Here is a 26,586-nt window from a genome sequence, read left to right on the forward strand (position 1 = left end):
GTCAAATAATATTTTTATTTTATTAACCTTGTATTTCTTATCTAATATTTTGTTACTTTTTTATTTGAATTGTATATTTATTATGTTTAAAAAATATGTTATGCACATTCAGATGTTGAAAAATAAACAGTCTCAATCATTCAGTATTTGGATTTAGAAATAACATCTTAATCATTCAGACGTGCCTTTAGATTTAGAGGTCTTAATCTTAATGAAAATTAATGAGACCCGCACTAGTAAATGCAAGAGAAGGGAGTATGCGCTCGACGGCGCGCCACCAACTTTGATATCATGTGCAACTGTTGTCCCTAGACGCCACCAACTCATTGCCACCTTTGATATCATTTGCCTCAATTCTTTATATTAAAAAAATATAGTAGTATACTCTTTGTTTCTCCGCCCAACACCCTCATCCCTCAATATATCGTAAATTTAAAATCGAAATCCTACATCTGTGTGTCCCCCAAAAATGGCAGGTAATATTACTCATTCTTCTATTGCTTTCAAATTCCTGCTCTTTTCTATTAGAATAGATCAAGTCTGCTCTGAATTTTGTGTCCATATTCATAAATACCATACACAGAGTTACTCTAATTTAGTAATTGTATAGTTGAAGATGCGACATAGATTTATTACCACTAGTATGCATAATCTAGGGAGGCCAACGTGGAACCCAGAAATCACCCCTATATATGTCCCTGCTTCTGGGTTTGGGTTTTGTTTTCGTTAAATACTAGATTAAAAAAAATTACTATTTTCTTCATTGGTTTTGCTTAGTGAACTATTTTCTGCTTGCTGCTTGGCTGACTAAATAGTATTTCCGGGTAGAAATTGGATGAACTAGGTTATAGCTATAGTTATGCATATGAGTATCTCTAGGTAATAATGGAATATTTGGAAAATTGGAGTAAGATAAAGTGTATCAAGACATGATGGTGTAAGGATGAAATTGAAAAACTGTGATTTATTCATTGAGACCTTATAGATGGCTACTTTGATAATACTTGAAATCTTCAATCATGCAGCAATATCAGGGAAGATTATCCAACATTACCTGGTAGCAAAGTGCTGCCAGCAGGATAGGACAAAATACCGACTGCACTATTGTAAACTTAATAGGCGCAATTTGCTTCTCCCTGTAGGAGGGAAGTTGGCATGGAATAGCAACTCCACCATGCAACTAGGCGCCTTATCAAACTTTAAACGAGGAATTGTTTATTGCAATGGTCTGTTCTAGACTCTTACTATTCAGGTTGATCTCAGATTAAACCAGAACTTTCCAAAAAATATTTAGCATACCTATTGTTCAGTGACACTTCCTGTCAGTGCTTATTTTTGTTCTTAAATTGGTAGTCGTTTGATTTTTCCACAACAAATGTCTACCTTTCCTATATATATATTTTCGATTAAGTATCTCTCTGACTGCATATAAGCAACCATCTCATATATCATAAATAATGCTAAAATCTTGGATCTTTGTGCAGCTGCCTCATCGTTCACTACAATTCCATCTGTTGAGAAAAAAGACTTTCTTAAGCTTCAGAATGGAAGGTACTTGGTTCTTGCTAATTCATACTTGTCATCTTTTTTAAGGTGGATAGTTTGTCATGCTTCTGTCTTCTTTGATAAGTTTCAAAATTGGTTACTTGTATGGATGTAATATTCAATTGTTTTGCAATGGATGGTGAAAAAGATAATGGATGATTTGCTAGCTTGTATTTTTCATTCTGTACAGCAATTGAGTTGCCAAGTGTGGAGGAAAAAGAGAGGATGATGCAACAATAGCCAATTGTACTTTTCTTTTTTTGCCTCTCCATAGCTTGGTGTTTCGATTAGCGAAATAGATACTATATGAGTTGGAAGCAGTGAATCTCTTATTCTAAAAAAGCAAATAAACTGGTTAGTTTACATGAAAAAGAGAGGACAATTCAAAGTACAACTGATATTGCTTTCTTGTTTTTTTTTTTTTTTTAATTTGTTTGATAGCCTGGTGTTGTCAGTCTTGATACATCTGTTATGCTTAGTAGAGAATCTGACCATGCTTAGCGAATCATTTGCATATTCTCAGTGCAGGTAAAAGATTTTGGTAACTGAAGTTTCTCAGCATTTTTATTTGTAAAACTGGTATCCTTATCAGAACAAAAACTTGAAAGACTTAATTGGAAGAATGGTGGTCTAGACACGAATTAAGATAAGTGTGAATTCCTATTGATCTTTAGCTCCCTGTGGGTGAACCTTAGCTTTTCTATAAAAATCCACCTTTTCTTTGTTTTTATCATTTGTCTGTAGGTCATCAAGGTTTGCATGCTATATAGAGTTCAACTATATTTGGTAATTGTAACAGAAGCATTACACGGCGAAGTTTGTTTGAGAACTTAAAAGACACGTTCATCAAGTATCATCTTTGATATGGTTATCAACAGTATCATCTTTAATACGGAATCCATCTAAGATGACCTGCTATGCAGGACCATGGATACCCATCCATTTATGATGTAGCTAACAAACAGTTATTCATAATAAGTTCCAACATGATTTATTCCTCTTTATTTACCCAGTGATATACGTGGAGTAGCTGTTGATGGAGTTGAGGGAGAACCTCTTACTCTCACAGAGCCAGTTACCGAAGCAATAGCAGCAGGTTTTGCTGGTTGGTTGCTGGAGAAAAAGAGATATGATTCTTCGAAATGTTTAAGAGTCTCCATCGGTCACGACTCACGAATTTCTGCACAGAAGTTACAGGTATTAACCTTATATAAGAAAGTTAAGCTGTAGCCCTTTCATAATCATGTAATTTCAGCCTTAAGAAGAAATGTCTATGTTTGCTCCTTTTCTGGTGTAACATGGCTAGAATCAATCTCAATGGCGTATACAGCCATGATAGATTTTATTAGTACAATGCACAGTTTGTAGTTGGGCTGTACATACCAACCAACATTTTCTTTATGCTGGTTTTTCTGATCTAACACTAGTATCTCATTACTTATCAAAATCATGTAATTTCAACTATTATGAAGGGAGAACATTCCTTCTTGCTTTTTGGTTGTCTAAGTTGCCATAGATAATAGCCTTGTGGGTCCTTTTTTCGCCAATATTATTCATTAAAATAAGGCATGTTCTTTGCATCTTTTCGGGATGCAGCTAACATTTCTTAGCACAACTGCTAGAACCTCGCAGCAGTATTTACTTTTTTAATAGATAGAACAATTCTCCTTCATCAAAATTGGGGAAAGAATTCATTATCTCATATTTTAGGATTCCGGGAAAGCATGCTAGCTCTGGATGGTGATCTATTTGACTTCTTATTGGAATCCTGCTGCCATTATTATGTAAGGTCTCCGCATATATGAGGATAAGCAATCACTTTGAATGGGGTGGGATTCTTCTTATTGAGGGGATAAGGGGGTAAGCTTATCCCTTTTTACTTCATAACTTTTTCTGCCTTCCCATACCCTCACTTCTATGTCCTCCTTTGGGATTCTTCTTATTGAGGGGATAAGGGGGTAAGCTTATCCCCTTTTACTTCATAACTTTTTCTGCCTTCCCATACCCTCGCTTCTATGTCCTCCTTCTAAGTAGATTTGCCAAGTTGATCTGGCTGACAACTATGAATGGGAGATACAGTCGGAGTGGGGGATAAAGGGCTAGACACTTAAATCTTTCACTTCCTCACTCTTCTTGCTCTCTCGTGCCTTCTCCACTGTGTCTTCTTGCTATAGTCTGTGAGATTTGAACACTTAAATGGGAACAAATGTGGAGTTGGGGGGCTATCTCAAGGAGAGGATGGGCCCCTCCTTCTGAGTCTTCTGTGTCCCCTTGTCTTGTTGGTACAATTGATAACTAAAAAGGAAAACAATGATCTTCTACACTTTTAAAACATATGATTGAGAATAATAATAATAATAATAATAATAATAATAATAATAATAAATAAAAGCCCAAAAATGAAACTCCTTTGCCCCACTTTATGTGACACAATTACTATTTGGTGATTCGAAGGAATTTTTCGTTGGCTGCGTTATAGTGTTATCAAAGGCGCGCTTTAAGTGCGCTTAAGCCCTGAAGCGAGGCTCAAAACATGTTGAGCGCTTCGCCTCGCTTTATGTGCGCTTCAGTGTCATCATCAAAGGCTCTAAGACATACTTTTCTTTGCCAGTGAGTCTCTCTTGGAGAGGTGACACTAGAGGATTGATATTTCACTTTATCGTAATATTTTTACAATTTCTTTGTTCATATATTTGTTATTCATGCTTATTATTTTCAATCTTGGACTAAACATATATATATATATTTGTATTTTTGCACCATTGCGCTTTTTTTCATTAAAGCCCACGCTTTATTTGCGCTTTGCGCTTAAAGACCCAGCTGACCTTAGAGCTTTGTTGCGCTTTTCGCTTTTGATAACACTGGTTTCAAAAAACTTGAAGATTCTATGTCTGAATTCACACCGAAAATTAAGGAGTTTGACCTCGTACTCTGGATGGTGTCACATAAAGCTGGGTGGAGAGAGTACTGTACTTGAGCTTCTGTCCTGTAAACCTTCTCTTCCTTCACCGTAAAGAGTCATGTCAACTTTGGAATCTGGTTTCAACATTTTGGGTAGTAATTGTGCATGCCAAGATCTATTTTAGAATTTTATGCATGGCAAATGAAAGCCATTGCTAAACCTTTTCTTACTTCTTGGAACAGCATACCTACCTTCGTATGCTTAGATTATTTGAATTTTGGAAAGAAAGAAATGCTAGAATTCTTCAAGAATGATAATAATTAAGCTAAAAAACAATTGTATATTCTTGCGTAGTTTTTGTTGCGACATGGCAGTGGAAAATGTATTAGAGCCAGGTGGCCATACTTAACTTTCTCTGTTAATTACACTCCCTGCAAATGCTCATATACTTTTTGGATACACTCTCTTTCTAGCATTTTACTGGCATAACTTTTTCTGATAAAGTAACAAGTTTTATTAATGTTTGGGCCAAAAAGTGCCTGGATACGAAATATACCAAAAAGTAGAAAACCTACCAAAAATATGGTTTTCCACGAACCCAATCTTCTAACATAAAGGAACATCATGGGTGCACCAAATAGAAATAATGGATAAGAGGCTACTCCTCAATTATCCAAATATCAATTCTACACCCTCAAAATCTCTCCTATTTCTTTTTCTCTCCAAACCACCGACATAAGTACTAGAGGAGCAATATTCTGCGTCGTGCATCTTCTCCTTCTGCCACAATTCCAGCTGAACATTACCACTTTCACAGTGCCTTGAGGTATTACAAACCATCTTAGGATTTCTCACCATAACCTCGAAGCTACCAGACAATGTAAGAGGAGATGGTTGACATCTTCACTCAAGCCCTTGCACATAAAGCACCTACTGGAATAAGTAACCTTTCTTTTCCTCAGATTCTCAGCTCAAAAAATGAAAAAATAGAAACACAATAAAGGAGAAACCTGATAGTGGTTGCCTCCAATTGCTACTATATGTATTCGTTGTTTTGCTTCAACATGAAGACAATTTGGATCATCGTCTTTTTAGTTTGTTCACTTTGCTTTGTTACATCATGTAATAACTTCATCAATTGCTCTTCGTGTCACTCCTTTTAGTGATTGCGGGGATCAAATATATGCAAAGGTATTTGAAAGCCTATAGTTCAGTTTGTTTCCTATTATCAGTTCCTGTGTAAAAGGAAAAATGGGATATTGAATAAGCAAAGGGGAAACAGAAGAAAAAAAGAACAAAAAAAAGAAAAAAAAGAAAAAAAAACAAACAGATCAAAGAATCTGAAGACAAAAGGATCTTAACAAAGGGCAAACAACTTGGGAGTTGGATCTCTTGCTTCTTGGAGAAACTCCTAGTTACTTCTACATGGGGGTATTTTCTATAAGTTTGTGCACTTTGGCTTAACTACAGGGGTTGACGCTTAATCATGGTCTGTCCTTGTCTCTGCCTCTCTGGTTCATAGTGACTATAGGAATGAGATGCATCCAAAGTTTCATTTCCTATTAGCAGCTTCTTTAATTCTTAACAGGCCAAGAAAAATACGAGATGCCTTTGAGGTCTTGCATTGTTTAAAACAATGTTTAATAGCATTTAGATCCCTTAATGATTGCTAAAATTTGATTTTAGTCCAAGTGATTTTTGACTAAGCATATTTAACCTTCAATTAATAAAATGTGCACTTTTGATCCCTTTGCTCCTGGATATTCATATATTTACCATAACTATTAACCATTCCACCATTTAATTACCCATGTTTTACGTTAACCTTGTATTGTTACTCCATATTTGACGTAATATAGTTCTAAAAATAGTCCAAATGTAACATACTTGATACATAGAATGACCAAAAACACACATTTCAAGTAATTGAAGGTATGTGCTTTGTCAGATATTATGAGGACTAAAATCAGAATTTACTAATAATTTGGGGACCAAATATGCTATTACCCCTATCTGATATAATGATGAATCCATGATTGTTTGTATATTTCAATCATTCGCTGTAAATCCATCTTCATTCAGGATAAAACATAGGTAAGGCATCCTTCACGTCTTTAATTTGAAACTGGCGAAGAAAACAATTTCTTGATGTGGACTGTTACAGTTGTTAAGGACTTATTGGTGCAGCTTTACACTGTGTTAAGTTGAAACAGCAGAATTTACCTGGAGTTTTTGAAAACAAAGTTAGGCAGTTGTACACTATATGTTAAATCAAAACAGAAGAATCCACCCAGAGATTATGAAAAAACCAAAATGAAAATATTTCCTGTTGTGGACTGTTGCTTTTGAGGACTTCTTAGTTCAGTGGCATCCATTCTCTCGTACTTTGGTGCATTATTCTATCATTCACGTGGTACATTGCAGTTGTACACTTGTTCTGCTATTTGATTAAGGCCTGGCTATCTTTCAGGATGCAGTTTCTCGAGGACTTACTAGAGCTGGAGTTGAAGTCATCCAGTATGGGTGGGTGATGCTTTTCTTTAGATCCTATTTGTAACTAATATGTGCAAACTGCAGACTAGAGATTCTTTGCTCATATAACCCAGAACCTATAGGGATGGGAATCTAAATCATATTGAGGTGTATCTGATTCTATGTTCTGTTGGTTGCTGTAGGGCCTATAGGGGAGTCCTTAATATGAAGTATAATTTCAAAGAGATCCAAGAAGTTCGAATATTCTCCCCCTCCCCACACCCAAAGTAAAAAAAAAAAAAAAAATTCATAATGAATCTTCATAACTGGTGTAGTTGTGTGTGCTGTAATCTATAACCTATAGAGCTTGTTCTATGCTCTAACTTCAGGTGCTGATTTGGAAAATTTCTGCGCAAGTACTAGTTAATCGTTTCTAAAGCTAATAACCCATTTTTTGTTTTCTTGTTTTTCTAGAAAATGTTATAGATATGATTGGTTGAAATATCTCGGGTTAAAACAGCTGTAACGGGACATTTGGTCCTTAATATACAACACAATGCTGAATTATGCCACCCAATTAGAAATAGCTTGATTCAAATCTCTACGGAGACAACTTGCTTCATTCCCACCTCATCATTTCTTATTGGGTTTGGGAAACAAGGAATTTGTGTTAGCTTACTATTCGTGTACAATTAAGATATGTCTAGAAAGTGCTGTTTTAAGATTTGTTGATTGTGTTGATTAATTAGCACGACTTTAGGAGACATTATTTTTCCTGGCGTAATTATAGAAATTGAATAGTTCCTTTTATTGTAATTGATTGTCTTTCCTTAATTAGTTATAGGATTCATTGTATGAATACCCCCTTCTCATGGATGTAAAGACATACTGAATTACTGAGAAGCTTTCTCTTCTTTTGAAATCTACATGTTATCAAAGCTATTGCCCCTTTTGAGGTGAGTTTTTCTCCCTCGCAGCACTAGGGGTTCCTTTTTCTCAAAAAAAAGGTCGAGTTTCTCCCTCCCTTACTGTTACAGTAGCTTTCCGAGCCCTCTATTAGTGTTGTGGGAAAACTAATACCACCACAGGTTCCCATTCCTCCGGTAACCAGACCCAGAAAACAAATCTGCCAAAGACTGCCGCATGCGCCACCAACAGTCGCAGCTTGGGTGATGCATCAGCTTCACGCGCCAGCGAGTGCGACCTTTTTCGATGACTTTTTTGAATAAAATTTTTCCTTCTGGCACCCAGTTAGTTTCAACTTTTTCCAACCATCGGAGCTAGGGTTCTGGCGAGGCAGATCTAACTTCTGCAATTTTTTCAGCTTTTATTCTTCTAGAAGAAAATTCTATTTTCTGATTTGGAGTCCGATTGGGGGATACAAAGGCAGTGAATGATCTTTCTCTTTCACAAATTAGTGTTGTGAAAATATATGGGGCTGACATGTATCTTGCTTGGTCAAGGTCTTGTTTGCTCTAGATTAAGTCTATAAATTGCTTGGTTATATTAATGGAGAGGTGCTTGTCTTTCAGAGTGAAACAAATCCACTCCATGATTTTACTGCTCATGGATGTCCTTCTCATCATCTTTCTGCTTCCCTCTACCCACTCATACCATACAGAGTTGCCAGAAGACCATTTCGTAATGTCAAAAGATTTAAAACCTGCGTTGAAATAAATCCTATTCTCCCCCATTTTGAACAGAGGAGGTCGATGTTAGGGATCTGAAGAGAAAGAAAGGAAAAGCAACCGCAGAAGGCAATAGCTTGAGAGGCTGAAGAGAGAGGAGAAATCTGGTGGGATGTCACCAGAGAAAGGATGGTTCCCCCTCCTAAAAAGTAGGAGAGAGAAATTTCTTGGGAAAGGTGCCTGGGAGCATTTTATAGATTTAATCTAGAGGAACCTCGACCTTGACCAAACAATTTGCTTGGTTATGTTAAATCTAGAAATTTCTTGGAGATATTCAGGTAAATGCTTTAGGAGTAACATTGTCTTCGGATAGAATTCAACATCTTTGCTGACTCCTGATCAAGCTTGACACACCCTTTGTTGCCACATCTAATCATGTGCAGTCAGGTACTACCTTTATGCTCACCTTAATTCTTGGATTGTTGATTCTGGTGTGAAGACACATGACAGGCTCATCTAAAGGCTTACAAAACTACTCTCCTAGTCTCAAAGAAGACTATGTCAGAATAAGCAATGGCTCTCTGAGCCTTGACTGCGGAACAGGTTCTGTTGTCTGTACACCTGATATTACATTATCATCCATTCTTAGGCCCCGTTTGTCCATAGATACCAAAAAAAAAATTCACTTTTTTTTGGAATTTTGGAGTTGGAGTTGCGTTTGGCCATAGTTTTTGGTGAAATGTAGTTGTAAAAAAGTGAAAAAAGTGAAATTTTTTGAAAAACAAGTTTTTTGAGTTTTTGGTATTCCGGAATACAACTTCAAGTTGTATTCGGAATTCTCATGGCCAAACGCTGATTCCGGAAAAAAGTGAAAAAAATTTCCGGAATAAAGTGTATAATTCTTATGGCCAAACGGGGGCTTAACGTACCTGAGTTTCTGTTAACCTATTATCTATCACCTCCATCATCAAATAACTAACTTGTAGTATCGAGTTCTTCCGCAATAAGTGTGTTTTCGGGGATCTTTATAAAAGGAAGAGGACTGGGAGTGGTAGTGCATGATGGCTTGTACATGTTTGATGGGACTCAGGACTGGTCAAGAATGTTTGTGGAGGAAATAAGGATGTCAATCAAGAAATAATACAATGGCATAGGCGATTCAGGCACCCATCCTTTTTGTTTTACAGCAGTCAGCAGTTATATCTTAGTTTGTTTTCTAGAACTCGTTTGACTATTCGTTTTGTCATTTGTGATACTTGTTTATATGCCAAGTATACTAGAAACTCTTACCCTTTGAGTTATAATAAAAGTATTACTCCTTTTACGATTATTCTTTTTGATGGATGGCGTCCTATTAAAACTGTTTCTTTGTCTGAAGATGGACTGGCTTGTTATCTTTATTGATTGTTGCACTAAAATGACTTGGGTATATTTGTTAAAGGCCAAAAGTGAGGTATTCTCTTGCTTTCAGTCGCTTCATAAGATGATTTGTACTCAATTAGAGGCTAAAATAAAAATCTTGTGAACGGGACAACAACACAAAAATACATGGATAAAAGATTTAGTGTTTATCTGGAGTTCAACTAGTTTTCCTTACACTAGTGCACAAAATGGGATTGCTGCAAGAAAAAAATTAACATATGTTAAAAGTGGCAAGATCTCTTATGTTTACCATGAATTTACCACAAACCTACTGGGATACCATTTTAATTGTTGCCTATCGTATAGGCAGAATGCCACTTGAAACCCTCAATTTTCAGATAATTTCAATTAGGTCTTACAACATTTGAATATGAAGAATGCATTTCTTCATGGAGACTTCGAAGAAGAGGTGTATAGGGAGATCCCTCTTGGATTTGATACCTAGCAAAGTCAGGAAAAGATGTGCAGACTGAAGAAAGCCTTGTACGGAATGAAGCAATCCCCTAGAGCGTGGTCGGACAGATTATGCACAACGCGATGATCTTTTTTCGGTTACCAACAAAGTAATTTCGATCAGACCCTCTTCATAAGACATCAAAATGGTGAACTCGCTCTTCTTTATAGTTTATGTTTTTTTTTTGAAACTGGTAACTATTGTGTGTGTATATATATATATATATATATATGTATAAGTGGGCAACACAGTACATGGGCTGCATTGAAACCATATTTACAATTGTACTTCAGAAGCTAAACTGATCTACCTCATATTGAATCTAGCACATCAATTATGGTAGCAGTATCATTTGAAAATGTCTGTTTACACCAAAAACATAATAGCAAAAGACAATTCAGTTTGATCTTCTGCATACTATTCTCTATATTTTTAAAACATCTTGAATTCCTCTCCTTCCAGATTGTCCACCAGATGCAAGCAGGGACAATTCTCCATCTACTTCTGTTCTTTGCCATAGACCCTGCTTCCTCCCAACTCTGTAAAGCTTCTGTAATCTTTCCAGGCATGATCCAGGATATGCCTTTAAGGTTAAAGAAAATTCTCCACAGCTGTTCAGTCACTTTGCAATGTAGGAATAGATGGTTAACTGTCTCTGCTTTATCTCCACACAAAAAACATTTGGGACACAATGTTATCTGTCTTTTCATTAAATTTTCCTTGGTGAGGACAGCTTCCTTTGCCAAGAGCCACACAAAACAAGCCACTTTGTGTGGGATGTTAGTTCTCCAAATATGTTTCCAAGGCCAATTATCAATCTGCTGATTAGACCGATTCATCAACCTATATGCTGCATAGACCTTGAAATCACCACTGTTGTTACCTTGCCATCTCAATACATCTTCACCTGCCTGTACACCACTGAATTGTGCAAGTATGCTGTAAAATTCAGTTACTCTGTCCATCTCCCAATCATCAAGTAATCTTCTGAAAGTTATATCCCAACCTTGAGTTGTCCACATTTCTGCTATAGTCTTCTGTTGGTGAAGCACAAGATTGAATATTTCAGGGAAGTGTACTTTAAGAATCGCTATTTCATGCCAGTTGTCCTCCCAGAAGCTAGTTTTGTTACCGTCCAGGACTTTGATCTTTGTTTTGCTTTTCAGTTCACTCCAAAAGGTCCTGATGGACTTTGATCTTTGATCTTTGATCTTTATAGTTTATGTTAATGACATAGTAATGAAAAGAAATGACCAAATTGAAAAAGCTATTAGCACAAGAATTTGAGACAGAAGATCTAGGTAACTTCCAGTATCTTTTGGGGATTGAGGTTGATATTTCAAAAAGAGGAGTCTTTATTTCTCAAAGGAAGTATATTCTAGATCTCTTGGAAAAACTGGTGTGACAGGTTGCAAGCTAGCAGAATCACCTAAGGAAAGAAATTACAAGTTACAAGCCAGGGTTTGGAGAGTCGGTTGATAAAGAGAGATATCAAAGGTTGGTTGGAAGATTCATTTATCTCTCTTACACTAGACTAGACATAGCCTATTTGGTCAGCTTGGTGAGTCAGTTCATGCATGATCCTCGTGATCCTCATATGCAAGCTGTCTTTAACATTTTGCGGAATCTAAAGTCTGCTACAGCGAAAAGTTTGTTTTTCTCTAAACATGGTCCCGACATGATATAAATTTTTATTGACCCGGATTGTGTCGGATCTTTAGGTGATAAAAAATCTACATCTAGATACTCTATACTCGCAGGAGGGAACCTAGTTACTTGCCAGATCTAGTGCGGAAGCAGAATATAGAGATATGACGGGGTGTTTGTGAGCTTCTTTGGCGACGAAAGCTATTGGAAGAACGGAAGTTGTTGAAAAAAGGGAGACTTTCCTTGTACTACGTCAACAAAGATGCAGTAGGTATAGCTGAGGATTCTATATAACTGAACAAAACATATTGAAATTGATGGGCACTTCATCAAAGAGAAAGTTACTAGTGGTACCTTGAGTTCACTTCATGCAACGTCAGAAAAGCAACTAGTAAGATGTGCTTACAAAAGGCCTCAGCAAAAAGACTTTTCATTCTTTGATTTGCAAGTTGAGCTGGGACATCTTTGCTCCAACTTGGGGGGCACTGTTGATTGTGTTAACTAATTAGCATGATTTTAGGAGACATTATTTCTCCTAGCATAATTATAGGAAAGTATATTTCCTTTTATTGTAATTGATTGTCTGCCCTTAATTAATTATAGTATTCATTGTATAAATACCCCTTCTCATGGGATGTATAGACATACTGAAATACAAAGAAGCTTAATGTTACCATTGTTTAAAATTTCAAAAAAAAAAAAAAAACCTCTCTTCTTTCTCAAAATCTATGAGATTGAAGAGATATAGGTGCATATCATCTTTCTTTGGTTTAAATTGGTTATTTGATCTTCCTAAGCATTGGTTCATTCAAGTGATGACATGCCTAACGATTGCGCCTCTCTTTGTTTCCCCCTATTCCCCAAGGTAGATTGGCGTCCACACCAGCCATGTTCAATAGCACTCTTACAGTAAATGAAGAATTTTCCTGTCCAGTGGATGGTTCCATAATGATAACGGGTGAGTACATGAATTTTTTCTCTAGTTCGGCTTGAGATGTAATTCAACATTACTTCTATCCTTGGGGATGTAAATTGTTGTTAGGGAAAAGGCATAAGTACCTCCTTGAACTAAGGTTGAATTTCTACTTACACACTTTATCTTTGCCCTATTACCCCCCGAATTTTGTAAAAACCGAATAAATACCTGCCTGAAAAGTCATAATCAGTTCTATGTCAATGCAGTGAATAAAACGCAACTACCAAATGTATATTTCAATTTTTTTCTTACTCTTTTCCTTTTCTTTTCTTATTCTTTCTTTTTCTCTTTGTTTTCTTCTGCCTTTAGTTTCTTCCGTCTGCTGCTTGCCAGCGACGAACAAACTCCAAATGGTCCTCTTCTTCTTTTACGTTTTCCTTTACTTTTTTTCTTTACGTTTTCCTTTACTTTTTTCCATATTTATTCCTTTTTTTTCTTTCTTTTTCTTCTTATCTCTTCTTCTTTTGGGGGTGGTTTTACATCATCGGCGTCAAAGTGATATCGACTTCTGGTGGCGGCGACGGGTTCAGCAGCGGAGAAACAAGGAAACCCAAATTCTGTGTAATCGACTGGACCAGGTGTTTCAGTGATTTTTGTAATGGTTTTCAACGGTGGATTGTGAAGAAGGTGATGGAAGGGTTGTTAGGAAATGGGTTCTAATGGTGTTTTTGATGATTTTTCCGGTTGCTGCTGGTGAAATTTTCGTTGGAGAAAATTAACTGTATTTCCATGAAAAGGCAAAAATTATAAGATTTGACTCTATTTCACAAAGAAAGAAAGGAAAATAATTAAAAATATATCAGCTTAAGTTTCAATGTTTATTAATTATGTGTACTAATTAACTGTATAGTGTCCAATTAAAAAATGATATTGATCAGATTTTAACTTATTTTCGCCTCACATGTTTCCAAGAGAATGAGACACTCTCTGTGCCACCTCAGCACCTAGGGGTGTATTTATTCCATTTTAAAGTAGTTCAGGGGGTGTAATAGGTCCCCCACAAAGATAAAGTGTAAGATAATGTGTGTAATTGGAAATTCGGCCTTTGTGGGGTGGGTGTGTGTTGGTGGGGAGAGGGTACTTATGCTTTTTCCCTTGTTTTTACCATCTGGTACTTGCAAGTGGAGAGGGGCTGCTGCTTCTCTTGTATGCTAGCTTGGTTCACTGTGGGAGTTCATACAGTTTGATATTAATAGAATTTGGCTTAATGCTGGCTGGATAATTCTTCTATATGATAATTTTGTTTGCCAACAGCAAGCCATCTTCCCTACAACAGGAATGGGTTCAAGTTCTTTACAAGTGCAGGAGGACTTGGAAAATCCAACATCAAAGATATCTTGGAGCGAGCTGCTGATATATACAAAAATATTGCAAATAATGATTCTAAGGGGGCGGAAACAGCTGTTTCTCTATCTGTGAAAAGAGTGGATTACATGTCTGTTTATGCATCTAATCTTGTAGCAGCAGTCCGCAAAGCTGCAGGGAATATAGGTACTTTTACCATGTTTCTGGATTAATGAGAATATCATTGTTTTGAGGAAATAGATGCAAATCATAAGGATACTTTTGTGATGGTACTCCAATCAAACTGGGAACTTTTCCTGTGGTGTTGACCTGACCTGTGATTAAGAATCTCTTTTTGTGAAGAGTTCTGTGTACTTCCAATCTAATGAAAATATCCCGAACTTCTTCAGATATCTACCTTAATTGTTTCTCTGACCCATCTTGTTCAGGCTCTTGCTACTGCTCATTCACCTTTTTTTTCCTTTCCTTCTTTTTGTGGTTCAATTCTCAGAAAAGCCACTGGAAGGGTTCCATATCGTTGTTGATGCAGGTAATGGAGCAGGCGGATTCTTTGTGGTAAGTTTTATCCTTGTATTGTGTCTCAACAGCTTTTGCCTTCCATACATTGCATGATGTAATAAACTCGAGATAGATTTATCAACTAATCAGTCACCTCCACAATACTCAATGCATTCAATAGTCAAGTTACAACTTAATAATCTCAAAATTGCAATAAAACTCAGTCACAGTACTCAATACAACCAGATACTAATAGCTCGTCTAAAATAAACTATAACAACTACTAATTCAGCTCAATTGATCAACTCAGCAATTCCAGCTCCATTAGATAACATACCTGAAATGGAGAGCAAATTGAAGATTAGAACACGATCTGTAACTTGATAATGGTTTCCATTCACTTAGAGAAGATACGAAGCAACAGAATTGGTTGGGAAGAAGGGAATTTAGAAGAGAGAGAGAGAGAGAGAGAGAGAAAAGAATTAGGGGTTTTAGGAGAGAAGAAGAACACGAGATAAGGGTGAGAGATTTACCAAATTTTCACATGCTCCTCATCTGTATTTTGGGAGTATTTATACTTGGCTCCATCAAGCAATCTGCACCCTCCAGTCTCTTCTAATCTGAGCCGCACGATCACTTAACTAACTCTTAAATGATGCCCCTAATTCCGTTAATGAGCTGATTAGTTAAAAGGCCAAACGATGTTGTTTGTAGTCTGATTTGTTATTAATGACTCAGAGGTCATTACATTCCACCCTCCTTCAAGACATTCTTGTCCTCAAGAATGCTGTTGCTGCTGCTGTATAAACTCTGGAAATTGAGCCTTGATGAAGATCCAATCTTCCCAAGTTGCTTCCTCTGGTGCTAAGTTTGCCCACTGAATCAAGACTTTGACTGCGACACCATTATTCTCTTTCACCATTCTCCTCTGTAGTATAGCTGCTGGTTTGACTAACATCTGCTCATCAGAACTCACCAAGGGTAATTCCAGTTGAGGGACAACATTAGGACTCACCCTCTTCTTGAGAAGTGAAACATGAAATACTGGGTGTATCAATGCAGTATCAGGCAGTTTCAGCTTTTCAGCCACATTCCCAACTTTTTGTTCAACCAATTATGGACCATAGTACTTGGGACATAACTTGAGATTTTTTCTCAAGGCTATAGATGTTTGTCTGTAGGGTTGTAGCTTTAAGTAAACCCAATCAACAACCAATAACTGCCTCTCAGATCTCCTCTTATCAGCATACCATTTCATCCTTGCTTGAGCTTGTACTAGGTGATCCTTCAGTATTTGTTGAAATTGAATTCTTTGTAGAATAAGATCTTGTACAGATTGGACAGGGTGTCAATCATTGGTCCTAGTGGTAGTTGAGGAGGATTGTAACCATAGAGAGCAAAGAAAGGGGTACTTTGCAAAGCTGTATGGTAGTTTGTGTTGTACCACCATTCAGCCAGGTGCAACCAAGATTTCCGATTTCCATTGGGCCTGCTCATTGTCATTGCTCTTAAGTAACCTCCAAGGCATCTATTAAGTTTCTCAGTTTGACCATCAGTTTCTGGATGATATGCAGAACTCATACATAAGGTTGTGCCAGCTGCTTTGAAGAGATGTTGCCAGAAAGAACTGGTGAAAACCTTGTCTCTATTAGACACCATGGTGTTTGGAAATCCATGGAGTCTATAAATCTCCTTAATGAACAGATCAGCAACTTGAGCAGCAGTAAAAGGATGCTGTAATGTTAGAAGATGTGCATGGTTGGTGAATCTGTTAATCACCACCAAAATCACATCCTGACCATGAGATTCTGGCAATCCCTCAATGAAATCTAGGCTAATGTCACTCCAAGCCTGTTGAGGAATCTCTAAGGGTTGTAGTAGACCTGGTGGAGCTATATTCTCATCCTTGCTTCTCTTTCAGATATCACAAGTGGATACTAATTCCTGTACATCCTTCTTCATGGCAGGCCAGAAAAAATATAGCTGCAACCTTCTAAATGTTCCTTGCTGTCCTGAATGTCCACCCAAGGCTGATGAGTGCATAGTGTGTAGTACCTGTTGTCTGAGTGCTGTAATTTTCCCCACATAAATCTTACCTTTGAATCTTAGTATTCCAGCTGAGTAGTTGTATCCATCATGAGCAGCAGGATCCACTGAAAGACTGGTGATCAAGTCCTGTGCATGGTCATCATTCTCATAGCTCATTTCAATCTCTTGCATCCAGTCTGGCTGCTCTCCAGTGATAGCATTCATTTCTCCCCCATCTTCTGTACTCTAGAGAGAGCATCTGCTACTCTATTCTCTGTTCCTTTCCTATACTGAATCTCATAGTCTAGACCAAGAAGCTTGGTGATTCCCTTCTGTTGGATGGCTGTTGTGACTTTCTGCTCCATCAAGTACTTGAGACTGAAATGATCAGTCTTGATTATGAAATGTCCTGCTTGTATATAGTGTGTCCACTTATCCACAGCTGCTAACACAGCCATGAACTCCTTCTCATAGACAGATTTCCTTAAGTGTTTTGTTGCCAAAGCTTTGCTGTAGAAAGCTATTGATTTGTTCTCTTGAGTAAGGACAGCTCCAATTCCCCTGTGACTTGCATCAGTCTCAACAACAAAAGTTTTAGTGTAATTTGGCATAGCTAATATGGGGGCAGTACTCATAGCCCTTTTTAGTTGATCAAATGCTGCTTCAGCTTCCACTCCCCAATTAAAGGAGTTTTTCTTCAATAATGAGGTCAAAGGTTTGCTAATATTACCATAATTCTTGATGAACCTTCTATAGTAACCTGTTAAGACAAGGAATCCCCTCAACCCCTTAAGATTCTTGGGTTTAGGCCAGTTTTGCATAGCTTCTATCTTTCCTAGATCAGTAGTAACTCCTTCTGATGTGATAATATGACCAAGATATTCTACCTGGGACTGAGCAAAGGTGCATTTTGACCTCTTAGCATAGAGTGCATTCTCCTCTAATATTTTGAAAGTGATTCTTAAGTGCTCAACATGCTCATCCAAGGACTTGCTGTACGCTAATATGTCATCAAAAAACACTAGTATGAACTTCCTCAAGTAAGCACCAAACAAGGAGCTCATCAGTGCTTGAGTGCTTGAAATGTAGCTGGTGCATTGGTGAGTCCAAATGGCATTACCTTGAACTCAAAATGTCCATGGTGAGTCCTAAACCAGTCTTTGGGATATCATCTGGTTTCATTCTTATCTGGTGATAACCTGCCCTTAAGTCCAACTTAGAAAAAAATCTGGATCCTCCCAACTCATCTAACAAAACATCTATTATAGGAATAGGGAATTTGTCCTTGACAGTAATCTTGTTGAGCTCTCTATAATCTATGCAGAATCTCCAACTACCATCCTTTTTCTTTACCAAGAGGACTGGTGATGAGTAAGGTGAATGGCTTGGTTGGATGATGCCTAACTGCAGCATTTCTGCTAAGCTTGGTTGGATGATGCCTAACTGCAGCATTTCTGCTACTTGCTTCTATAACTAAGTCTTCTGATAATGATTGTATGTATGGGGTCTGAGTGATACAGGGTTGGGCACCTGGTATTATGGGAATGGCATGATCATACTCTCTAGCTGGGGGTAGAGTTTTAGGCTCCTCAAACACCCCACTAAAGTAATCAATTACATCTTGCACCCCTGGGGGCATGTCCCTATCATTACCAGCAACTACACCCTCCATAGTAGTGAATAAGTGAGCAAGAAGTGCTTGTCCCTTCTTAAGTATTTTACCCATTGTCTTGGCTGTGATCTGTTGCATTTCTCCTTGACCCAGATCCCCTTTCAATGTAACCATCTTCCCACGCTGCTTGATCCTTAGGACATACAATTCATAGTCAAAAGTCACAGGTGTGTGCGCCCTCATCCAATCACCCCCAAGCACCATGTCACAACTGCCCAAATTTAGTAGTCTAAAACTGTCACAGAATTCTACTCCACTTGCCTTCCATTTGACCAGAGTCACACTATGGTGACTATACATTTGTTGCCCATTTGCTACAGTAATTCTCAAGGGTGTAGCAACCTGAGCTATTAATCCAAGCTCTTTTGCAGTTTGACTATCCAAGAAACAGTGAGTGCTAGCTGAATCTACCGGTAGCAAGACTGATTTCTTCTTGATCCAACCTCTCAACTTAAAGGTGTTTGGTTCAGGAGTTCCTGACATGGCATTCAGGCAAACTCTCTCTTCCTCTATATCTACTTCTTCTTGTGTTTGAGGGATTTGCTCAACCCTCCTGGTACATCTGAACTTGGTTCTTCCTCTATAGCAGTCATGACATTCAATTGTTTGTCCTTACACACATGCCCTGGGTGGTACCTCTCACCACATCTCCAACATGCTCCTGGAATCTTCCTATAATCAGGTTTCATTTCTGGCTTAGAAACAGCATGAGGAGGCCTCTTTGGAGTAAAAGTACTTCTATCATTCATTTTGTTAGTAGGAACCACCACCCCTTTATGCATCCATTTATTCTTCTTTTCCCTTGCATTGATGATTCTCTCTTGCTTCCTTGCATAAGAAACAACTTGAGTCAAGTTGTAAAGTTCATGCATATTCACAGTTTCACCAATCTCTTCCTTAAGGCCCCCAATGAAACATTCCAACGAGAAATCTTCTGGAACTCTTGGATTCTTCATCAACACCAAGGCTCTCAGATCTTCAAACTTTTGCAAGTAGGCATTAACTGTACTAGTTTGGACTAGCGACTTGAAGTCATTCACTACCCTTTCACTGCCTTCATCATCATACCTCCTAGTCAGCTCCTCACAGAACTCTTCCCACCTCACCTGTCTCCTAGTGAGAGTGAAGAGAAATACCAAGCTTCAGCATCACCCTCCAAGTGCAGAGTTGCCATTTCTAGTTTCTCGACCACATCAGTGATCTTAAACACAGTGAAGTATCTTTCACACCTTCTTAACCAAGCTCTAGGTTCACCCCCATTGTCTATAGGAAAATGGAGTTTGGGCTGATGATCTCCCCTATTCACACCAGTGTTTTGTTCTAGAACTTCAACTGATCTTGGTCTAGGCAACAGTCCATCTCCCTTGCTACTTTCCACTTGTTCACTAGTAGCTTTCCCATTGCCCCTATCAACTAATCTTCTAAGAGCTACATGAGTGTCTTCTAGCATTTGTTTCATCTCAGCTTGGGTTGCCCCCATCTCGCTCAACTTAGCATCAATAGTTCCAAATTTTGAATCAGACTCCATTTTATTAGACTGAATCTGACCTTCTAGTTTCTTAAACAACTCCGCATTCTGTTTAGATCTAGTGCCTTCTGCCCCCGTCATCCTCACAGGTATGGTCAAGAACGTTGCTCTGATACCAAATGTAATAAACTCGAGATAGATTTATCAACTAATCAGTCACCTCCACAATACTCAATGCATTCAATAGTCAAATTACAAGTTAATAATCTCAAAATTGCAATAAAACTCAGTCACAGTACTCAATACAACCAGATACTAATAATTCGACTAAAATAAACTAGACCAACTACTAATTTAGCTCAATTGATCAACTTAGCAATTCCAGCTCCATTAGATAACATACCTGAAATGGAGAGCAAATTAAAGATTAGAACGCGATCTGAACTTGATAATGGTTTCCATTCACTTAGAGAAGATACAAAGCAACAGAATTGGTTGGGAAGAAGGGAATTTAGAAGAGAGAGAGAGAGAGAGAGAGAGAGAGAGAGAAAAGAATTATGGGTTTTAGGAGAGAAGAACACGAGATAAGGGTGAGAGATTTACCAAATTTTCACATGCTCCTCATCTGTAACTTGGGAGTATTTATACTTGGCTCCATCAAGCAATCTCACCCTCCATTCTCTTCTAATCTGAGCCGCACGATCACTTAACTAACTTTTAAATGATATCCCTAATTCTGTTAATGAGCTGATTAATTGAAAGGCCAAACGATGTCGTTTCTAGTCTAATTTATTATTCATGAAAACCTTTTGAACCAAGAAAAGCACTAGCTACAACTTATAAGAAAAACCAAGAAGAAGAAAAAGATGTGTGTATCCATTTGTATATATGTGTATGTGTATTGTTACCATAACTTAACATACTTAGCCACACCTTTTTATTTTTATCAATTTCCAGAAAAACCTTACCAGAATTTATTGGTCCACACCCACCTCCATGGCCCAATCACATCACCGATTAGGTCTCTCACCATTATCATTGTCAGATTAGATGGTTTTGATATCTCTAGGAATAAAGAGCAACTTAATGATCTGGCAACAACTTTCTTTGATAAGTTAATCTCACTACAATAACTCATCCAACCAAAGTTGCAAGTGGAAAGGAGAAGTTAGACGACGTACAACATGGACCCCAAGAAAAAAAAAAGATATGCACTCCTTTGTGTATCTTCTGGTAGCTATCAAGGGAAAGCAACAGTAGGACCTTTGAAGGAGTGGGGAATTCAATTAGAGTGAAAAGTGGTATCTTTTGCTAGGTTGCTTGGATTTGGGTGTGGGTGTCCGATACAGCTGTGGATCTAGAGGTCGGATCCATAAGGTTCGGGGGTATGGATATGGGTGCGGGGATTTGGCTAAAAGTAATTCAAATATCTAAAAATAGATTTATATGATTAAGTTATGAGACATTATATGGAAAACTTACAAGGTATTGGAGGAGAAAATATTGATCAAGAGGAGAATCCCAGAAGGAGATAAAAGGAAAAGGACTGACATAGAAATTTCTATATACAAGGTGTTCCATTTTCTTCAATTTCACCTTCGTTTTTTGTTTTGAATACCAAAATCATTGTATTTGTCCTGAATTTCTCCGTCGATTTTGGTCTAAGTACCCAAAATTAGTTGACCAAATCCGGTAGGGATCCCACACCACCCCCATGTCGTGTTGACACGGGTGCAGCACTGAAAGTGAAGAGTCCGAGCAACTTAGATCTTTTGTACTTGTATCTGTAATGTCAGTGGGAAATTCCATGCTGTATACATGGATGATTAAACTTTTGGGATGTCTAGTACACATTTATATCAAAACGGCTTTGTATAGTAAACTTCATTGTGGTGTACATAAGAGATATTTTTAAGAAAAAATAATTTCTTGGGGCCTCCAAGACGAAGACTAAAACTCTTGATGAAAATTTAAACTGGGAAAATTTTCTTGTCCCCACAGTTATCTGTAGAGAAAGTTGACTCCATGGAAGCCTAATGGCTTACTAATTTGGTGGCAAGTTCGACAGTCTTTTGATAGGTGACAGCAAATTATTGTCGTGAAATCTGCCTCTTTCTACTGAATACTATTGTTTCAGTAAGGTTCAATCAAGGATGCATCTAGTGATATCTCTCTTTCTCTCTACCTTATCTACAATATATTAAAGTAATAGGATTGCTTCAACACCTGATTGTAGGAGCTCTGTGTATATCACTGTTATCTTTTTCCACTGTTTCTCTTTAGATGCTTTGATCATATTTTATTTTTCTGGAATTTCAGGGAAAGGTGCTTGAGCCTCTGGGTGCTATTACTTCTGGCAGTCAGTTCTTGGAGCCAGATGGTAAGATAAACCTGCAATTTTCACATACAGATTTCTAAGTGACTCTTACTAATTATTTGATTCTCATGCTAGGTTTGTTTCCCAATCATATACCTAATCCAGAGGATAAGACAGCCATGAAAGCTATCACCAAGGCAGTACTTGATTACAGGGCTGATCTGGGAATCATCTTTGATACAGACGTTGACAGGTGACGTGCCGTATACAAGTCTTTGCTTTCAATGGAGGTAGGCGTTGGTCAGTTACCTTTTCTGATATGTGTTTTGGTCAGGTCTGCGGCTGTGGATTCGAGCGGTCGTGAATTTAACCGAAATCGTTTGATTGCTTTAATGTCTGCAATTATTTTGGAGGAAGTGAGTATCTCTTCTTGATAAGCGTCTGTAGAACTCTGTTGTGACAAGCATCTCAACTGTTTGCTACTTTTGTTAATGTTTCACCAGCATCCTGGGACCACTATTGTCACAGACAGTGTAACATCAGATGGGCTGACAGCATTTATTGGGAAGAAATTAGGTCAGATGAGAAGTCAAAGTCACCTGTGATATCCTTGTGGTGAGAATGGCTGCTAATTTTAATAATATTATTTCAGGAGGGAAGCATCACAGGTTCAAAAGAGGATACAAGAATGTAATTGATGAGGCTATTCGTCTGGTACGATTTGGTTATTTGATGCAGGGTTCTGATTGTAGCATCTCGATGGTCCCTTCATCTTTGTAAACATAATATAAGCATGTCCGTCATACGATGGATCTTTTTGTTGTCTTATTTGGTTGCCGTTGCCTAGTCTCAGATAGCAACATGCTGTCTTGAATAGGACAGTTTGGATTCTGTTTCATGTGCATTTGGTCGTCATGTCATAGCATTATCTTACTCACCTTTCTCCAGTGAAAAAAGTACCATCTCTCCGAATCTAATGTCCTTCACATTTCGGATTGTGTTGAATAATCTCCACCAATCCCTAAAAAGAAAAAGACGTCCTCTTTCTTGAAAAGGAAACTTTACTCCTTACCTAATATTCTAAACAATTTATGACTCCAGAAAGTTGTATGAGACCACTTGTGCTCTTTGCAAACTCTTTTGCTTATTAGTAAAGAGAAAGGTGAGCTCTGATCCCTGACCTCCGTTCTAATTTAATAACTTATCTCAAACTGTAACGTTCTGTTTATAATTCATGGATTTACTGGTTTCCACCAAGAATTTGATGCATTGTGCTAAGTCCTTTTATGAATTCTTCAACTACACAAACACGTGACTAGTTTTAGGAGAGACTGCTGTCATTTAAACTTTTGCTTGCTTCTATTGAAATTTTTTAACTTCATTTCACCTGGGGTGATGAAGCAACCTGAAAATTATCAATCTAGGAGAGAAGCTAGCAACACAAACTTGTGGGTTTATTTCTAAAATTGAGCACTCTCTTGAATACAATCACAAACTTTCAGGCTTGAGCATTGAGACAAACTGGAATCCTACGATAACTAATCTTCTTTTTCTCAATGACCTTAGAGTAAGTCTAGTATAGTAGATTTGAACTTCTAAAACTGTGGCCATTTCCAATTTCTTTGCTTTTCTAATATTGCTTCAAACCTTTGTTGCCAACCTTTAAGTTTCTCTGAGATAGATTGTGCTTAATAGTAGAATATTAACAGAACTCAGTTGGTGAAGAAGCACATTTGGCTATTGAAACTAGTGGCCATGGAGCTCTCAAGGAGAATCATTGGCTTGATGATGGTGCATATCTTATGGTACATTTCTGCCAAAACCAGTCTCTGGGCTCTATCTATGATTTTTGTTTTCAGTACATTTTCTAGAACTCGTTTGTTGGTTTTCATCACTTGCAGGTGAAGTTACTGAATAAGCTTGCATCAGCTAGAACATCAGGACTAGGCGGCGGCAGCAAAGTCTTGACTGACATGGTGGAGGGTCTCGAAGAACCAGATGTTGCTGTTGAACTTAGACTAAAGATTGATCTGAATCACTCAGATCTTAAAGGAAGGTATGCTAAGGTGTCCCTTGCAATTTAATTTGGCTGAGCTTATTGTATTTCTGTAAATTGAGGAGCATGCTTGTGCCTCCAGATCCTTCCGTGATTATGGTGAAGCAGTGTTAAAGCAACTTGAGAATACAGTGGACTCGGATGCTAGGCTTCTGAAAGCACCCGTTAACTATGAAGGGGTAAGCTTTTAACAGCTTTTGTCCAGGCAGAAGCAGATGAAGTTATTCTCGTTGATATCATTGATTTTTTATTAAAAGTTCCTTCAAATTGGAGCATAGTGAATGGCAACTGTTTATGGCCAGCATATTTCATTTGTTTAGTCGTAGTAGCTGCATGTGCATATGTATCCTGCTGTTGGTCTGCCATTCTTTTACTATCATTTGCTAATCCTTAGACATCTGCACATATATATATTGGGAATAGTAGTCAAACAATCAATTTTGTTTGATGACAGGTTAGAGTTTCTGGTTATGGCGGGTGGTTCCTTCTAAGACTTTCACTACATGACCCCGTTCTACCCCTTAATATTGAGGTTGGAACTATTCCTTTTGATTATTTCTTAAGCTCTTGCAATTTTCTGCAACTACAATAATCTGATATATACTATCTAATAATTTTAGGCACCAAGCAATGAGGATGCTGTAAAACTTGCTCATGATGTGCTTAATGCCGTGAAAGAGTTCACCGCTCTTGATACCTCCGCCTTAACTAAGTTTGTTGGAGTGTGAGCTGTTCTTGTGCGTTGAGTTTATCTGTCGTCTAGACGATCATCAAAAGTTGGACTACTTGACCTCAGTGCTGCTGACATGATGGATCTTTGAAATTTTGGAGAAAAGTAGTTGTTTTTTAACGAATCAAGAGCTGTATGTAATAAAGTTACATAATCTGTCTGTACAGAGAAAATTTTGAATGATAGCTACCAGGAGACAATTGTGATTACTTTGTTTACAGTAGTAGTTTTGGTGCATCTTTTCCTTCAAGTGCAGATGTCCAATGCCGATTGGAACTTTGTGTTGAATAGGGATATCCATTATGGTTTGTCAAAACCTGTACAATCAAACAAGAATCGCCGAGAATGAAGTAATCAAATGGGATCCTTATTACTACTTCAATAGTTCAGTACGATTGCAAGTAAGTCGAGCAATCTCCACCTGTGAGTGAGAGTAGAAAACTGGGTAAGAATCAAGGAAGAAACAGAGAGAAGAAAAGAACACCGAAGATTATCAATTGTCTTAGTTATGTCAAGAAATCAGTTCCTCTTAACATCTCAGTTGTTGGATGATCCAACCTGTGAGAATACTATCCACCCTTGAGGGACTGATTCCCTTTATCTTTGTGGATATAACATTCCCACCTTAAAAAATGCCCTTGTCTACAAGATGAAGGTGCAACACCTTGTAGCTTCGGGCGAAGGTTTGACTCGTAAGATGATAATATAATGAAACCAATATGAGGGTTATAAGAAGTGTTTTGAAAACTAATCAAGTCATAAGAAATGTCTTTGGGCAAAGCAAAGTTGGAAGCCACTCTACGGGACATGTTTGCAAGTGAGTTTGTAGAGGGTCTTACTTTTAACGACCATAACTCCTTTATTAATTAGGAATTTGGGAAAAAGTTGTAGTCTTTTGAAATATCTTTCCAACGGTATATTATGGGGGTCAAGGGGGCATTTGTACAAAAAATTATGGCTATTTTACTAAAGGATTACAGAGCAGTATACGAACTGGTTATACGGACTGTATAACTCGTCCGTACTTCATGAAACCTCAACTCGACGTTCTGTTTTGTGCCATGATAAAATATGATCATATTATATGGACTGTATAACTTTATACGGATCGTATAATATGTCCATATAATTTCCGCCTCACTTTTGTATAAATTCAAGCCTTGAGTTCTTTTATTTCATTATTCACTATTTCAAGCCCTATCAACAATCCAAAACATCAAGATAAGTCAATCCAAACCTTTCCAACTCAATTCTAACATATACTCTAATAATCTAAGCAAGAAATTATTGTTCCTAATTTAGGGTTTTCAAGAAAACCCATCTCAAGATTCAAGAATCAAGATTTAGGAAATCTTCTCCAAAATTCAAGTCTTTAATTCACGTTTTTGAGCAATTAAGGTATGTAGAACTTCTATCCACATGTGGGAATCTCTACGTTCTTCCCCATGCTCAGTTTCTTGATATCC

General features: G+C 37.7%; 1 protein-coding gene across 2 annotated transcripts; it reads left to right on the forward strand.

The window, feature by feature from the left end:
- The first annotated feature begins 255 nt into the window (after positions 1 to 255).
- Positions 256 to 25,370, forward strand: LOC132629640 (uncharacterized). 2 transcript variants are annotated; one of them, XM_060345100.1, is made up of 18 exons: positions 256 to 476; positions 1,026 to 1,226; positions 1,485 to 1,551; positions 2,559 to 2,742; positions 6,918 to 6,970; positions 12,940 to 13,028; positions 14,301 to 14,537; positions 14,842 to 14,906; positions 22,337 to 22,397; positions 22,470 to 22,587; positions 22,669 to 22,750; positions 22,838 to 22,910; positions 22,987 to 23,048; positions 24,044 to 24,139; positions 24,236 to 24,390; positions 24,473 to 24,569; positions 24,845 to 24,922; positions 25,011 to 25,370. In XM_060345100.1, exons 1-18 carry the CDS (start codon positions 470 to 472, stop codon positions 25,116 to 25,118), a joined length of 1,833 nt encoding a protein of 610 aa, XP_060201083.1. In that variant the 5' UTR covers positions 256 to 469; the 3' UTR covers positions 25,119 to 25,370. The 2 variants fall into 2 exon arrangements, with proteins under 2 accessions (XP_060201083.1, XP_060201084.1); XM_060345101.1 differs by lacking the exon at positions 1,026 to 1,226 and having other exon boundaries at positions 258 to 476.
- The last annotated feature ends 1,216 nt before the right edge of the window (positions 25,371 to 26,586 follow it).

The sequence above is a fragment of the Lycium barbarum genome, chromosome 1 (assembly GCF_019175385.1).
Source record: "Lycium barbarum isolate Lr01 chromosome 1, ASM1917538v2, whole genome shotgun sequence".
NCBI lineage: Eukaryota > Viridiplantae > Streptophyta > Magnoliopsida > Solanales > Solanaceae > Lycium > Lycium barbarum.

Coding starts and splice junctions, on each gene's coding strand:
- LOC132629640 (XM_060345100.1), top strand. Junction 22,751..22,837: donor CTGCAATTATTTTGGAGGAA/GTGAGTATCTCT, acceptor ATGTTTCACCAG/CATCCTGGGACCACTATTGT. Junction 23,049..24,043: donor TTGATGAGGCTATTCGTCTG/GTACGATTTGGT, acceptor GAATATTAACAG/AACTCAGTTGGTGAAGAAGC.